Here is a 17,500-nt window from a genome sequence, read left to right as displayed (position 1 = left end):
TGGACCACAAACTGCATTAACTCAAATAAATACTGACTGACTACTTCAGTTCTTTAAACTTATTTCAATCAAAAATAGTCTTGGGGGGCAGGGAAAGCACTCGCCTCCCACCAGTGTGACCCCGGTTCTACTCTCAGACTCGGCGTCATATGTGGTTAAGTTCATTTGCTGTATTTGTCGGTTCCTTTCTCCGCTCCGAGAGGTTTTACCCCGGGTACTCCGGTTTTCTTCTCTCCTCCAAAACCAACTATGATTCTATTTGAGTTGATTCAATTTCTCTACAGTGTTCTTAATTAGTACGTACCCAAGCGCTAAATACACTTGACACTTAACTGAATAAATTTTTTTTACTGTTGTTATAATTATCCTGTCGCTTATATGACTCCACACATTAGCTTCGCTTTGCGTGTCTTGTTCGTATCACGCTTATCTGTTCTCGTTACTATCTCATATACGACTCTGTATTTGGTCAAAAAAATGTATCTAATTTAGGTAAAGAAACGTTTTTGATCATAATTTTTGTCTGTCTCGCCTTTACACAAATTGGTCTTTTTCCAATACCGACAGAAAATAAATGAATGATGTATCATTATCATTGCTACTGTATTTATGTACAAATGATGGAAAGTTTTTGCTAGATTTGTCTCTGTAGTTCTGAAGACCATTCCAAGCTTTGTAATCAAGCTTAGATTTCTTCTTTCACGTTGGCTATGTCAGGAGGGGATCCAGGCTACGTTCATTTGAGTAACTTTTTTTTCCCATACAAAAAGCTTTAAATAGAACTGTAAGAGCAACAAACAAAAATTAAACCACCTCACATCACTTGCAAATTATACTCTCAGCGTTTTTAAAGAAAAGAATGGAGGCGTTTTCCTTGTCTTCTAATTTGTCATCTCCATGTGTCCTGTCGCAAAACTGAATTTGTTTCGATATTCTTGTGTTTACGTTTGATGGCACATGTCTACCATGTGTCACCTTCGAGGATCATGTCCTAGCTTCATTCAAGCGTATACAAACAACCTGGGAAACTAAATATTTTATGCAAAAGCCGATACAACGTAGATTTGATTTTAGTGATGTACTATATTTCGGCTGGCCAAACCAGCCTTCTTCAGGTACAATGAGAGTTTACATTGAATTGCTTCTATGTACATATATATATATATATATATATATATATAGTAAATGGATGTTGACGTAATACTGGAAAAAATGTGATAAAACATGGCGGTATTACGTCAACATCCATTTACTATATATATATATATATATGTACATAGAAGCAATTCAATGTAAACTCTCATTGTACCTGAAGAAGGCTGTTTTGGCCAGCCGAAATATAGTACATCACTAAAATCAAATCTACGTTGTATCGGCTTTTGCTTAAAATATTTAGTTTCTCAACTTGAAATAACGCCGATCAGATCAAGCCACTGATGCAACGAACACCGACAGGAAAATTGTCCACGGTTGCTTGCTTCGAAACTCTGAAACAACCTGGGTTCGCGGCTAAAATTCCATGAGTCTCCAGTATCGATCCAGTGGCCGAATAAGGGTATGGCTCGACCAACCTAGTTCCCAGGCTCACCCTCTTCTCCTCCCTTGTCGTGGAGAACAAACTCATTCTCGACACTGTTATTACGATAATAGCATAGTATCAACCGGCTTTGAATATACGATTATCATTATTTCATGACACTGACAGTTGGAAGGAATACTGGGTATTGAATATTTTTCTCTTAAAATTCAACCCAGATATCCGGACTCGGGACTCGAACTTACGATTATTAACTTACCTGTTACCGCTCCTAACCACTGAACCACCGAGTCACCGCTTGCTTCGACAAAATTTTTTAACACAGTAACCTAATTTATTACTGGGTTGCCAGTATGGCAATCCCACTCGGAAAGTGGGTGGCATTTGTTGGGTGTTTTTCTTTTTTTTTTTTTTACGTGTCGGTAAAAGTCTTGCCTGTCACTCCCCTGCTAAGTGGTGTCTTTGTACATAGAGCCTTCTTCTTAGGATAGAGAGGGAAGTGGAAATGCGTAGATTTCTCTAGTGGACATAGTAGAATGATAAACTTAACCTGCAATGGCGTCGAAAGTCATGTAACGCGAATGGCGTTTTAGTGGATCTTTAAACAAAATATACCCTTATGGAACTCAATAATGAAAGTCAATTGAATAAACTAGGCAGGCGGTGAAAAAAAAAAAACCTGGAATCGTAAAAGCGACGAGTAATGGACTTCGACAACAATCTTTCGCCCGTCGAGCCGAAATCATAGTGAGCTGTATTTCCAATATTTTATCAAGAGTGTAGTTTTATGTACAACACTGAAACCAAATGGAAAATTATCTGGTAACTTATGGGTTCAATAAAGTCAGGTAAAAAAAATAATTGGAAATGTGACAGTCAAGAATTATTTGAAAGAAAGCCTGTCGACTATTTTGAGCATCATTATTCAAGGAAAAGGTTCTTCAGGAAAGGGTTTGAACCTGAAGAGCATAATAATTTGACACGATTGAGTTTCTTGTCTTCACGCACGCAATGAAATAGGAAGAGGTTTTCGCCTCTAAGAGCAAATATGTTGTTGTTTCAATACATTTTTCGCTGTAAAAGGATTCTGTGGTATTTTCTGCCTTTGTGAATTATAATATGATGTTGTGTATTGAATTTTTGAGCTTAAGGTTGAAATGTGATATGGGAGAATTTTTTTAGTATTGCTCTGTATGCAGGAAGGGTTTGCGAAAATAAACAGGTCTGTTGGAAGCGTGCTTCAGTTTCAACAAATTAAGCCCCAAAATAAGTGAAAAATTGTGACGCCGATGATATTAAATATTCATCAGCCTTCCACCTGCGCCGCCATTTTCTCTTTTCACTAAGAATCTGAGAGCGAGGAAAGACTGCATGCGGACGTCTCGGAAGACAGACTTCCGCTAGAACAAAAACTTCCGCTCGTCTAAAACTAACTTTCGTGGACATGACATATCCCGGCCAACGCCCTGAGCCTACCTCTCTGTCCCCTCATTTTCTCTTGTTCAAAATTAATGTTGTTTTCATATCGTAAATATTTTATTCTCGATCGACCGTCCGATGCTCAGAGGGCACGCTTAAACTTGTGGTGAAGAGAAGTTGTGAGGGAACTTGAAAATGATCAACATGTCAGCCCAGAAGCCAATGTTTCTCGCTTCTCTTTTATTTTTTATTCTTCAGAGACTGGAATGCTGTAGTTCACTTCCACACAATTCAGTGCCTTCTGAATTTCGGTAACACGTACCACAGGCAACCCAGTGTATGCTTCACGGAAGCATCTCGTTTGTCATAAGACCGGGTTGTAAACATGCGCTAACAAATTATTTGACACAACTAACGAGAAAGGTCAGGCCACACTTAAAACAAAGCTAACCATTTTGAAATCAGCGCTTAAGCTTAATCATTGAATTATAGTGATCTTATTCTAGATGCCAGGCAACAACTAACAAATATTAAAGAAACTTTGTGACTTGTTCATCGTGGTTTAGTGAATAGAAGCTGCTCCTATAAGCCGAAGTTCCGTGTTCACTTTTACTTTTTTTTCTTTTTATCCGCTATCACAAGTCCTGGGACTTAGACCAGAGTATATCATCGGCATGTAATTATGATTATCATATATTCAACGCTGGGTGATATTATATGATTATTGTAATTCCACTCTCGAGAAAATGTTGCGAGAACAAGGGAGGAAAAAAGAGAGCCTAGGAACGAGGTTGGGGTTCAACTCTTTTTCGAATTTACATTTCATGTCCTCATCCGTGTTAATAACAACTAGACAGCATATTTTCTTGTCATGAATTTGTTTCTTTTGTAGTCTACAACATTAGACGACGACGTTTCACCACTTGAAATGCCAGCTTATTTTAGCCGCAATAATTTAAAAAATGTGTATCCAAATAGACTCAGTATAGTATTTGTTTACTTTGCCCACAAAGTGCGTAAAAAGATGTCTCTAGTTGTAAAAATGATTACCTTTGTTGTGTTTGTTTAAAAAATAAGGTTTTGAAGATTATGGAGTACCAGAGGATACTACCGTCCTTACAATTTCAGGATATGTGGCAACTTCTTTCAGTATTTTTACTTGAATTTTTTTCCCGTAAAAGTCATTCGAGAAGAAAAGAAACTCGATATTCTCAACTAAGATTGAGATGATCTCAATAGCGACCTTCAGATTTGAGTACGAGGACGACTATGAAAATAACTTTCGTTCTTTAAACGTAATGTGCTTGTCCAGTACAGAAAACTCGTTCTCGCAGTCGTTTTCGTACTCCAATCTGAAGGTCGCTACTTACTAAGATCTTGTGCGCGACTTTTAAGAGGCGCCAGCACTATGCAAGTAACAAGCATACAGAGCTACTATTTTTGCCGCCTGAAGTAATGGAAATTTATTCTTTTTGATGTTGGCACATGGCGGAATGTTTTGCTGTAGTAGTGTTTGCTTTATGTTTTTTTTTTTTTTTGCTTTTGTCTTTCTGTATTTGTTCTCGTTTTAGATGAGACACGTAAATGCATTCGCTAAGAGTAAAATGTAACAAGGTTTACTAGTGGGTTTTGACGTTTTTCTCAAGAATCTGAATGCTCGGTTTTGTTGGACACTTTTCAAACGCGGATGGAGTGGTACCGTAAATACGGAAAAAGCTTTGGTTAGCAACAGAACGCTTGTACTAAGTTGTAAATGTAGATGTAAATGTGCTTAGTTGACAGCTCCCTACAAGGTTAGGGCTTTTCAGGATCAACCGGCTCAACGGAATCGGACCGAATGCATGTGAAGGCGCCGCACGGCTGCCGCCGTACGCCGTGCGTACGATCTATGTGTGATCTCGGAGCATCGCAAACCCAGCCAGATGTAATTGACTGGGAATCGATTTTGATGAGGGAGGAAAACCGGAGTACCCGGAGAAAAACCCTCGGAGTCAGGCTGAGATCGACTGAAACTCAGTCCACATACGACCCGAGGCCAGGGTTGAAACCCGGTCACAGAGGTTGGAGGCGCAGTTGATAACCGCTAAACCACCTGAGGCTAGGAGTACAAGAATGGGCCAGAGTAGATACTTCAAATCTGGGATAGCCACCTGTTATCTCAACCTGCGAGGGAACTGGAACACAGGAGGGAAACGAGAGATGGATTCCAGTTCCTTTGCAGAATGGGTCCACGAACAGGACAACGAGCGGAGTTCGCTAGAGTTGTGTGTAATTATTTTGGTCACTAACTGATATTTTGGTCACTAATTGATAAAATGCCCCTAAAGAAACGTTTCAAAAAAAATAAAAGCGTTACTGAACAAGGACTTTTACTGTTTGTCCAACCAGCTTAGATATATTTATAAACTAGGTGTTCAAATTCCATAAGAAAGGGCAAAGTACTATTCAGAATTAGTATAAATACACAGGTGATTATATAAAATCGCGCGCTGTCATTGGCTCGCTATCTCGGATTAACAGCCGCTAATCACCTCGACGGACAAAATGGCTGCCAGTAGTTGTTTTGCCATTGTAAGTGAAGATGATTTCGCGTTGAAATGTTTTTTTTTTTTTCTCTTTTTTGAAATAATCACCTGTGTATTTATATTTAAACAATTGTTCGCCTCAGGCTCAGTGATAATCACTTCCCCTTCGGCGAATAATTGTTAATTAGTGATAAATTTTGTCATCATTTATCCACGCGCCAGTGGTTCCAGTGGTTCCAGTGGTTGATAACATTAACTGGTCAACTTACTCATGGTTTCTTATTTACCATATTTGGCGTGGTTAATTTAACGAGAAAGCACAAATGCATAGCAACTCTCACCTATTGCATTGCTTTTGCTCGCAAAATTGATGGCACTTAAGAAAGGCATCCAAAGACTTAGCTAATTAAAATACGGGACAAAAATTATTTTGTGCGCACTGAAAAGATGTTTTTCTGTAATTGCTTCGTTTGAGTAATTGCTTCGTGTTTGTGTGTGTGTGTGTGTACAAGAAAATACAGCAGCTATAAGGTTTTGTTGTTATTCGACACGTAAAGAAAATAATTCTGCAAAGGAAGACAAATTTTAATATTTGTAAACACAGTTCGTCTTTCATGATTGTCGTCGATGCATTATTTCATACTGTGAAGGAAAAAACAACACCGTGACTCGTGAAAATGTCGAACTGCAAGGTTGAATATTGTCGAGCAAAAAGTGAGGTGGAAGTAACAGAAAGAAACTACGATGGGGAAACAATCATTTATGGACGGCAAAGGAAGGGAATATCAAATAGGGAAAAGTTTCTTCTTGTCTGTGTGGTGGTTTTAGCTTTTCTTTGTGCAGTTTTCACGGGGTTGTACTTTTCTGAAAGACAGCATAGATTGTCGAAGAAGAAAGCTCCGTTCGACGCAAATGGAAAATGCAAACACCCTGGCATCAGTTTATATTGCTCTTTAAACGAAGCTAGAAGACAGGCTGGATTAGGTAGGAACATTTTTATTTTTATCTATACTGCTAAAAAGCAGTGGCCCAAGTAAAATTTGTGTTTACTTTACAGCTTAAGCTTGTCTGTAATTACAAATTCAGATCACATTCAGTTATGTTTTCAATATCTATTGAATTTCATCATTTAAAAAAAAAAATTAATTGAACTGAGCTTAAAATAACTGAAAGAATATAATTTTACGCCGGTAGAGAAGAGAAAGCCAATGCACGCAAGTTTATATTGTCAACAAAATGAAGACGTTTGGTAGTTAATTTCCTTTGAGGATAATATTTGAACCATTGATAATGAATTTCATAGCTGTTTGGTAATTTTCACCCCCATTAAAGTGTCTGCTGAATTTGTTACTCCCTACTTGCAATCGTCGAAAAATTACCACAACGAGACAGAGGACGAAAGAAAATCAATTACGAAACTTGAAACGTCTGGCTGTTTACAATATTTTAAGGCGGAGTGGATTTGCAAAGCACTTGTGATTTAACGTTAAAAGCTTGCAAGAGACAACTCTGTGATTTTCATGTCTACTGCAGTTTAGTACTTATTTCCATTCTCAGATGTCTTAAGGACGGTGCCTACTAATTCAAAAGTATTTTTGCGTGGTTTACTGAATATGCAGGAAAAGCAGATCTTAACATGTGTTATTGAAATCCAAAAAGGAAATCAGGGATAACTACGCATTTTTCAAAGATAATTAATCAACATGTACAATATTTGTAAAAAGGCTTTAAATTGCAAAGCTATGTGTGGCGTTCTTTTCCAAATTGTGTCTTAATTATCTCTGAAAAATGCTTGGTTAGCCCCAATTTTCTTTCTGGATTCCAAGAGCACTTCCTAAGTTCTGCTTTCTCCTCGTAGTTTTAAACCGCGCAAAAATATCTCTGTCTTAATAAGCACCACCCATAGGAAATCCGAGTATCTCGAGTTGCGCAGAAACTATGCGCAATAACAATAGGAGGCACTGCCTTTAATTTAGAGAGGGAACAAAGTTTCATGTGAAAAATATGTTTGCCCGTGGGGATGACGCAACAAATAATTGTCAAAAAAGTGTTTTGTTTGTGCTCATGAGTACGCAACTGAAAAACAGACCGAGCACAAGTGTTTGAAAACCATTGCATTCTTTACATTTGCCACGCCAGATGAGTTGATATAGGTGAATTTACTACAGTAACGTAAACAAAGATTTGTTAACTGACGTTCCGAGTGTTAGTCCTTTGTCAATGGCAATTGGAAAATTGTGTTCTATGTGATATACGTGTACAGGAGATAGAAGAGCTTTGCCACTGGTGGAAATACATGAATAAATTAATTGAATGAAAAGTGCCCATTGATTCCAAATGCCCTTCGGGTGCCTATTTGGAAAAATAAACTTTTGTTCTAGAGATTAATTTGCGGCTTTGTGGTGTAGACTAGTGATAGGGCCATAAATTGTTTTATTACATAGGCAAACTGGTCCTATATGAAAAGGAAATTTCTGATTGGTTCTCTGAGCGTTACGAATTTTGCATTACGAACCGCTAAGATAAACCGGTCACGAAGCAGCGTATATTGGTTGCCAAACTGTTCCCATTTTCTGTTTCCATTTTCTTGGACGTAAAAAGAAAAATGCGAGAAATACTTTTCATTTAGTCATGTCGGAGTACAGTACGAATTTTACTTTTTTGATTCGCCTTCAATCAAGAGTTTTCGCCCACACTTAAGGATAACGAATAAGTGAGAAATTAATATTCTGATGGCACGGTTGAGAGGCTTTGGTTCGGTCATGTGGTTTGAATGACTATGAAGGGTTTTTGGTGGGTTATTTCTCCCATTCTACGTCAGTCAGTCCTTCTGGTGGCTCTCGTTTTTTCGATAATATTCTAGGATGTGCCGCTTTTATTCAAGGTTCCACTGCAATGTTTCATAGAAATTGGTCTTCGCTCGAGTCTCCAAACTCCTTCACTTGGAGAGAGTTGGCGACAGTCAAGTTCGCGCTTGACGTTTTCGTAGAACAGTTATCAGCTAGAAGAGTTCGTTAGAACACAGTCGGAATGTCGCGACAATCGTTCAAGTTGGTAGCATGATTCAGGAGCTACAAGACCTTGCATTGCACACTGAACTGTACTCAAGTGCACTGTAAATATTATAAATATCGTAGTTTTAGATCGTAATTAGTCGTAATTTCTGGGGTTTCTTTTGTATAGATTAAAAAACCTTTTCTTCATTTATATTAGGGTGTGTTACGCGTTTGTGGGAAGGAGACTATTTACTCGCGGTCCGGTACTTTACCTGCCTCTCGTGTTTTTTGCCTTTAGGCAAAATACCAAGGAGGCATCATTGTAGCTTGCGCGTATATAGAGATGCAGTGATATAGTATTATATATGTAGTGTGCGTTACCAAGGAAAATGTCAACTTGAAAGCTGCAAGCGCTAACGGAATAATCGGGAAATGATGACGTTTTCACACCAAATGCCTGCTAGTAAGTCTTGGGTAATGATGACCTAGAAGAGAATGGCCGAAGAACATTCACGTAAGGCCTAATTAGACCTTAGGCCTATTCAGAACACAATGATGTGGAAGGGTGGCACCATGCGCTGCACCGCCGTGTACAGGGAAGATGGCGACCGGGATTATAACTCGGATACCTTACGGGTATTCAGAGTAAAAATAAATGCGTTAAGTTCGCGAATGCTTTTCGTACCTTATTCTCTTACCTAAGCGTCGCTCGGCCCCCTTTGCTAGCCATTTCCCCGCTTTTCGGTAGAGAAAAACAGCCAGAAATACGTGTGCCACGCAGGCATCACTAGTGAATTCTAAATTCTGTTGCGATATTTTATAACCATTATATTTCGATGGATATCTTTCCTTCATAAGATGTGTGGGCGAATCATCTTAAGTGTAGGCGAAACTCTTGATCGTGGGCGAATCGTCTTGTGAGCGAAACCACTGTAATTCGCCGGCTATTGTTTGGCTGCACACTGTCTCAAAAATGCTTACCAAATCGCCAGCTTAACATTTGTTCCATCGAACTTTGCCACACAGACGGCAACAATCCACAAAAACACTTCTAGGCTCATGCTTGCAAAACTTTATTTAACAGCAAGGCAATACACATATCTAATAATCTTTGCATTTAGGATAAATGCGTCAAGATAAATTTCCCGCGCAAAAAGCAATTCACAATTTGCTCGGCCGATAGCTATACTTGTACCAAAATTAATTTGAGAAGTGGAACACTAAAAGACGACTAGTACCCCTCCCTTGCAAATGGTCCTCTTCCTGGTCAAGAGAAAATGAGGGGACAGAGAAGGAGGCTCCCGGTCCAGCCCTTGGGAAATGTCATGTCCACGAAAGTTATTTTTAGACGAGCGGAAGTCTTCCGAGACGTCCGCATGCAGGCAAACCTCGGTCCGATGTTTGAAAGAAAATATATATTCATCAGCCTTCCACGTGCGCCATCATTTTCTCTTTTCACTAGGAACCTGAGAGCGAGGAAAGACTGCATGCGGACGTCTCAGAAGACAGACTTTCACTAGAACAAAGCCTTCCGCTTGTCTAAAAATAACTTTCGTGGACATAACATATCCCGGCCAACGCCTTGAGCCTCCCTCTCTGTCCCCTCATTTTCTCTTGTCCTGGTTTATTTCTAGTCGGCTCTTCGGAGGTGTTTTGACGGAGCATTTTGATTTTACACATGTACAGATAATTGTCCTCACTTAACAAAATCTTTTAGGTTGAATTGGTCGAATTTTGTATTTTGCGGGACCCTTTGCGACCCAAAATTTCGTCGCAGCATATGTCCGTTACACGAGCGATAGAAATAAAATGGCGACCGTTGATGTGGTATGTATCACTTGATATAATGGATCATGATTTGACTTCACTATATGAGGTTCTCTGATTGGGCGAAAAAAAACAATTGCGGTAATTTCCGCCCACCAGAAAATGAGAATTTAATTCGCTCGGGAACTCGCCGAGGATGTGTCGATCTAAGTGGTTGAAATCCAAGGAATAGCAGCGGAAATAATAATATTCTTGACATTTAATTATAAAGTCTTCTGACCTTCTCTCCACTGTCTGTGCGTGCAATATCAGCGATTGTTTTTTCAGATCCGAGGATCTGTTCCCTCTAAGAGAAGGGAAGTCTTCAAAAGGCTGGAGACAAAGCAGCCATCCCTCGTTCTACGAAGGTTACTAAATCCCCAAGAAAGCAACGTATCCGCTTCAAATCACCAGCAACAGTCCCGTACATCAATTTCGTAATTTTCTATGCCAATTATACGCAAGTTTGACCGAAACGACTAGACAGTCGCTCGCTTCCCAGCCCAAACTAGGCAGTTTTTGCTTAGGCATTAACCGTGATCTGGACGGGTCAGATACCAGACTAAACAAAATTGGCACTTATAGGCTGGAACGAATGGTCAATTTGTTCATACACCACGCACCCTCGGCTTCCACTAATACCATCCTCAGAACTGACAGAACTACCGACGAAAAATAAAGTGACTTTGCTTTTAATAAACAGAAAACTTAGAGAAATAAGCCTTCCCTGAATCCTTCTTCGTTAAATCGAGCCTACTCGCCGTATTCTCGACTTCCCGACTTATTTGCCAAATTTGCTTAACTAACAGGCACATGCCGGCTTTGAAGGTCTGTGTTTTCAACTTTAAGTTTTCAATGCATTTGACAGCTTAATTATTTTGGCTTTCTGAGAGAACTGCATGTGATCTTAAAAAAATGAAAGAAGTGTAGTTTCTGTCTCCCTAGGAACCGTAGGTGTGTTCCCACGAAAGATGATCTAATCGTCACCAGGAACAAAAGGGCCCGGTTGTTCAAAAGCCGATTAACGTTAATCTCAGATTAAAAATTAACCAAGGAGTTTATTTCTCTACTCCTAAATGCTGTTCAACGCTGATATTCGGCAAAACTTTACATCAGAAGAAGTCAATCTTGAAAAACAAAAATAAGCAAAAGAAACTTTCACCAAAAAGTTGAAAACATGAAACGAAAATTTACGCTAATCCTGGCTTTCGAACAACCGGGCCCAGCCCTATATTCCTGGCATGGCGTGTTTGCAGACCGATTTATTCTTTATAGAATGAATTTCCCGTGAATGAGACTCCCACGGGAGACTGTTTAACCGATCACAGGAAACTAACTTGACGCCATGGCGTCACCGAACCGGAACTGACTTTACTTTTTGCGGGAAAGGTAGTCTAAAAAATAGATCGGTCTGCAAAAATTCCGTGACATAAGCTTAGTATGGGAGTTGCTCGTTCCTACTCATGGCCTCCTGCCGTCACTTAAGAATCTTACAGGCGTTATATCTTTTTTCTCTTTGGGACCCGAAAATCTATTTTACGAAGGCTCTCAGGATATTGAAGTTCTTTTGTCATTTTCAAGCACTCTTAAGCTTAAGAGCTCTCTAAGCGAGCGAGAACCCTTTCGACTGACCACGAATACAGAACAAATGTTCAATATGAAATTAAATCTTAATATAGATCAAATCCACAACTGTTTAAGTGGAAATCCTCCGCGCGATAACACCAGCGAAATGGCGCCGGATTCATTAGAGGCGCTCATCAAAGAAGAAGGGCTCAGCTTTTTCCACAGAACAAAACGTCTTACACTTACAGTCAGCTCTCTCCAAGCGACAAGCTCGGTTATTTACAGCGAAATTACCCGTTAGCCGTAATTCTCATTTCATTTGACTGCAGATATTTTAATAACATGCATGGGATATTTCTCCATTCTGATTGGCGAAGGGCCGGAATGCAGCTTTCGGAATAGGTAGTTCAGTGCTAAATGTGGCAACAAGCAAAGTCAATTAGCAAAGAAAGGTATGCTCCCTATTATGATAAGCTCTCGAACCTTATTCATGAGTTACAATTAGGAAACACATAGTAAACACTTGTAATTTATTTTCCAAAGACCACAAATTGCATTCGCCCCATGTGTTTGTGCAATTTTGCTGATATCTGAAACAAAATTACTATTGCCCATCCAAATTGTACTCGAAATATCATCGGATTGCTTGATGCTAAGAGTCCATGGGCTCTTGCTTGTACGGATAAACTACAACCATGTTTGTCCTAAAATTTAGTATCAGGAGTTAAACAGGTTGTCATCGGTTTAGGGTCTTGGAAACTTTGGCACCTTTCCGTGATTTATTTGGACCCATTCAAGCATTCAAGTGTTTTGTTATTTATAAGAGCAATTATCTACTCTTGCAAATAATGTATAGCTTATGGCAGATATATGCTGTATTGGTGTTTCAAACGCTATGTATCTACAATTGTCGATATGTCATACGCGTAATCCTTTAATAAGCAGTGCGTTTCAACAAGATTGCACTTGCTTTTAAGCAGATTTGCTCATTGTCCGAAATAGAGCATACACTTTGGAAAATATCAGTATTAACTCTTTTTTCTTTGTTTGCCACTGCGCCCAATTTTTCGATTGTCGGAAAAAAATCACCGAAAATCTTCCTTTCGGGAGTTTGTTACTAATTCAACTATGTTGGAATGTGCACTTAAAATTAAGAAGTAAATACAATGCGACAAAACAAGGAGACAAATTAGCTTTAAAGGTATAACCTGCAGCGTTCGACAAAGCATGTGTCTCAAACAAAATTGGATCAGTGGATAAGCAATGGTTTAAAGAAAATAACAAGTTTTCGATTTCAAGTCAGGTTGGAATAACTTTTAATGGCATCGGAATATGTCAAATATGTCTTGGAAACTAAAAAAAAAACTGTTTTAATTTTCAAACAATTGAAAAAACTCCACATATACGGTACTTATGCATAAACATAGCTAAAACGGGTTCACTCGGTGCGTGACATGGAAAGGAAAGCTAACACCAGTTAGCAAACAAAGTAGATTTTATTTCTGATGCGATGCCGTACACAGACGGACGTTTGTCTGATTTGTCGCGTTTGCTATCTTGATTGAAAATTTTAAAGAAGTTTCGACATTTGTGGTAACAAAACCTAATAAAATTGACAATAAATGATTGCAAGATGTTGCACTTCTCTCATAACTGTTGACAGTTCAGTCGTGAGTAATTCTGTGGGTAATTCTGTGGGTATCATAGTTCACAGCAAGTAGACAAGTTCCGAAAGCTCTAATTTCCTTTGTATCACCTCAAAAACCGATTTGCATAAATCCGAAATTGGATCTTGTTAAATATGCAGCTTTTCTCTCGTTGGTTGAAAGTAATAAATGCGATCCTGGGAAAGATTTGCAAAACAGATTGGGAGATCGTTTCAAAGTTGATAAGAGGATCGCAGCTGTGTAAGTAGCAACCGCAAGGACTACTCCATCCGTTGGTATTTGGGGAGACGACTCAGCCTTTCATAGTTATGCATAAAACAGCATACGATCGACAAGACCTGCTTAACTTGAATTATCTGTATCATAAACCAAGCGATGAATCACCTGCAGTCATCGCTCAGTCACTTGACGAGTGGACTTCTCTTGACGAAGAAATCATTCAACCATCTGCAAACAACAAGCTTCATTCGCCTTCATCGACGCTACAATTGGCAAAACGCGAGAAAATCATGATCGCTGCAATTGCATTGCTGGTTATTCTACTGGTTTTGTTCATCGCTTTGTTCGCGAGCAAAATTGGGAGAGAGAAGACTGGAAAACTGACCAGCCCCTACAGTAACCCCTCAAAAGAGTCTATCGTTGTGGCTGCTGGTAAGCTTATTTCCACCGTTCAGATCTTGTTCAGCTGTCAGGTTCGTAAAACTGAATTGAGAATGGTTACGGGAAAATTTTTAGCGCTTACTCGTTAGATTAGTATGAACGGCACGTTAAACTTATTTGTACTCTTCCCTTCTTGATCCGGAGCTCGGAGTAAAGCTTAAGGAGAATGGGATATTCCACTTGATAGAATGTTTGTTGTACATTTTCCTAGTACATATTGACACAAGGTTCACTGTCTAACTCAAAACAAAATGACCGTAGTTGACCTTTCGTTATCAGTAGCGTTTGAAATAGTCGAGGCGGCTTGCAAAGGTTTAGAAAAAATGTTTTATCTCTAACGTTTGCCTTGCAATTGGTGAAAGATTCATGTTTCGGTAATGTTCCGCAGAGCGTACCTCCATTCGTTGTAGATCTGATTTCGCAAATCATTTAAGAAACCTGATTTTGAAGCAGATGTCGAGATCTTAATTAACTCCGTTGTTCGAGATCTTAATTGTATTGTTCTTTACTTTGTGTTATTACTTTCATTTTCTGACTTCAGTAAACTCGCATAATCTACGCGGTCAATTGACTCGCTGACTCCAGCCTCCAGTTGTTCAAAAGGTGGATAACGCTATCCCGGCCAGATAAATCACTATCCAACGGATAAACACTAGCAAAAACAAGTTAGTTATCCAGTGGATAGTGATTTATCCAGTGAATAGCGCAGGCTTTTATTGCTGATAGATGAGAGGATCCTTTAGATCTTTTTGCGACAGCCAAAGAAGTGTTTCGATCGCTAAGTCACCTTACAGTAAAAATCTTAAAGACAATTGTGATGTTAGTAGTATGTTTCAAGGAACCGTGAAAAAACGTATTTTTTATATCATTCGCATGTTTCCGGCGAAACTTACGTCACCATGCTTCGAAAGATTGACTTTATTCACCTCAATTTTATTCTGTTTTTCAACCCTCGGGACCAAAGAGAATTACTTTAAATGGATCGGAGGGCGCTGCTATTTAAAGATGTTATTATGTCCTCCAGACAGAGATATATCGTAATGCATAGGCAATATTTGTAGGGAAAGAAATTTAAAAGAAAACGGCTTGCTAATTTTAGAGCAACAAAGTCACGCAGAAATAGCAAATACTGTTTTGGAGTATAAGCACAAAAAATAAGTTCATAAAAGTAACCTTTTTCCCTTTCTTTTACTTGAAATGTGCTTGGTCGTGTTTACTTTGAAACTGGGTTCGGCGGCTCAGTGTTTGTGAGATAAGCCCAAATGTCAGCATTTTCTCCGCGTAATAGTCATATCACTTAAAAAGCGTCACCTCACGAGAGCCTGGAAACCGTTGAAAAAATAATGTTTAGTGTATTTGCCAAGAACCATATTAGGGGAACTTTGGGTAGTTTCTTTCTTTCTTTTCTTTGTCCACTGTAGCGAAGGATGGAGAGGAAGAAATGGCTTTTATCTTTGAAAAACTGGCCAAAAGTTATCGCCAGATTTTCAAATCATCTGGCTAAAAGTTGCTTGACATCATTTCCTTTGGGTTTCAACAATAACATGCTTGTGGTTTAAGTGCTTTGTTATGACTTTTAACCCGTGTTGAGTTTAACGAGAATGATACAGCTTATCATTTTGACATCGTCTCTGTGAGAGGTTTGTTTCCATAACGTCGGGGTTCTGCGCACGAACATGTGAGTGTTAAGGTAACCAGGGCTCTTTTTCCGTTTCCTCGCGAGAGGTTTGCTCTTTCTGCGACGAAAGCAAATTAAACAAAATTTGTAACGTTTTGATCATTTCTTAGAACAATAGGTACTCGATAAGACGCCAGCCCTCTTAGCGGTTTTCGATATCCATTTTGAGCCATTATCACGTTGAACAAGTTTATAAGAAGCTCTTCGTTACAGGTGATGTTTAAGGTAACCTAATTACACATTTAGTATCGCTCGAAGTAGTTCGAACTCGTAAGGCCCAGCTAGAAAAAGCGAATCTTTGTTTTCACTGTTTCCTAAAAATAAAGTAACAGTACTGAAAATGGTCCAAAAAAAAAAAAATGATACACAAGCCACGCGTGTGTGTGGGTGAAACATCGCAAGGTAACCTATTACGAAAACACTTATAGTCAATCGAGCAAGACAAGTGTTTCTTAATTAAGGACGGTGCCTACTAATTCAAAAGAAAATTTTTCAAGGATAATTAATCAATGATATTTGAAAAAAGCTTTAAAAAAACAGACCAATGTATGACACTCATTTTGCAAATTGAGGCATAATTATATCTGAAAATTGCATGGCTACTCCCAATGTTCTTTTCGGATACCGAGAGCACTTAATGAGTTCTGCTTTCTCCGCATAATTTTAAACCGCGCAAAAGTATCCCGTTTATTAGTATCCACCAGAGCACCAGAGCCTCGGATCGACCCAAGGTTCTGGGAAACTCTTTGTAGGAGAACATGCGCCGTAGAGTTGTCAGAGCCATAAATCGGCTATTTGAACCTTACGGCGCCTGCTCACTCCTCGTGCCAACATGAATGCACCAATTAGAGACGATTTTGATTGTTCTTCACGAAAACCAATGAGAAGACACTTTGTTTCAGGGTTCCCCAGAGCTCTTGTCTCCCTCAGTCAAGAGAGGGGATCTGGGGTGGAGATTGGCACCACCCATAGGAAACCCGAGTATCTCGAGATGCGCAGAACGTATAGGCACCGTCCTTAAAGTGCCCCTAACCCCAAAAAACATTTTGGCGCTAAAATGAATGTTTGCACCTGTTCAAAATGCATTGCGGCCATATTTTCCGTTTTCTAACAAATCCTGCCTTTTTATAGTCTTCAAAACTTGCGAAAATTCAAGCATCTTCTGTCAGAAGGGGAGTGGGTCTATTCCTGATTTGACGTCACAAACGGATTAACTTTGCATCAACTCTTTGTAAACATGCATGCAAAGTAGATTTTGACGTCAAATCAATAATACACCCACTCCCCTTCTCAATCGGTCGTGAATAGAAGATGCTTGGTCTTTCGCAAGTTTTGAAGCCTATCAAAAGGCAGAATTTGTTAGAGAACGGAAAATATGGCCGCAATGCCTTTTGAACAGGTGCAAAGATTCATTTTAGCGAAAAAAATATTTTGGGGTTAGGGGCACTTTAAACTTTCCTCCACTTGTGTTCAAAGACTGTTGCATAATTTTCTAGCGGCTATTGTATTCTTGATGACACGGTGAAACTCGGAAAAATCCGAGTGCTCATATAATAGCAATCGAACCAATCACCTTTCGTTTACTGGTTCTGATAGTTGTTCTACCTCTTAGCTACAGGAAGCCGGCGCCTCTGCAGCCTTGAGTA

At 39.2% G+C, this 17,500-nt stretch overlaps 1 protein-coding gene across 4 annotated transcripts in view; it reads left to right on the top strand.

Annotated features, from left to right (window-relative positions):
- LOC137997605 (endothelin-converting enzyme homolog) overlaps positions 1-17,500 on the top strand; it is a 71,489-nt gene that overhangs the window by 10,552 nt on the left and 43,437 nt on the right. Inside the window, exon 1 of one of the 4 annotated variants that reach the window (XM_068843684.1) lies at positions 5,976-6,465. The exons of 2 other annotated variants lie outside the window; for them this stretch is intronic. In XM_068843684.1, coding sequence (XP_068699785.1) covers positions 6,159-6,465 — 307 coding nt within the window. In that variant the 5' untranslated portion in view covers positions 5,976-6,158. Of the gene's footprint in view, positions 1-5,975; positions 6,466-13,615; positions 14,168-17,500 lie in introns of those variants that run through there. One more of the 4 variants, XM_068843683.1, reaches the window with a different exon arrangement.

The sequence above is a fragment of the Montipora foliosa genome, chromosome 3, assembly GCF_036669935.1.
Source record: "Montipora foliosa isolate CH-2021 chromosome 3, ASM3666993v2, whole genome shotgun sequence".
NCBI classification, from domain to species: Eukaryota; Metazoa; Cnidaria; class Anthozoa; order Scleractinia; family Acroporidae; genus Montipora; species Montipora foliosa.
The sequence above is the reverse complement of the archived record's forward strand: the minus strand, read 5'-3'. Positions and strand labels throughout refer to the sequence as shown.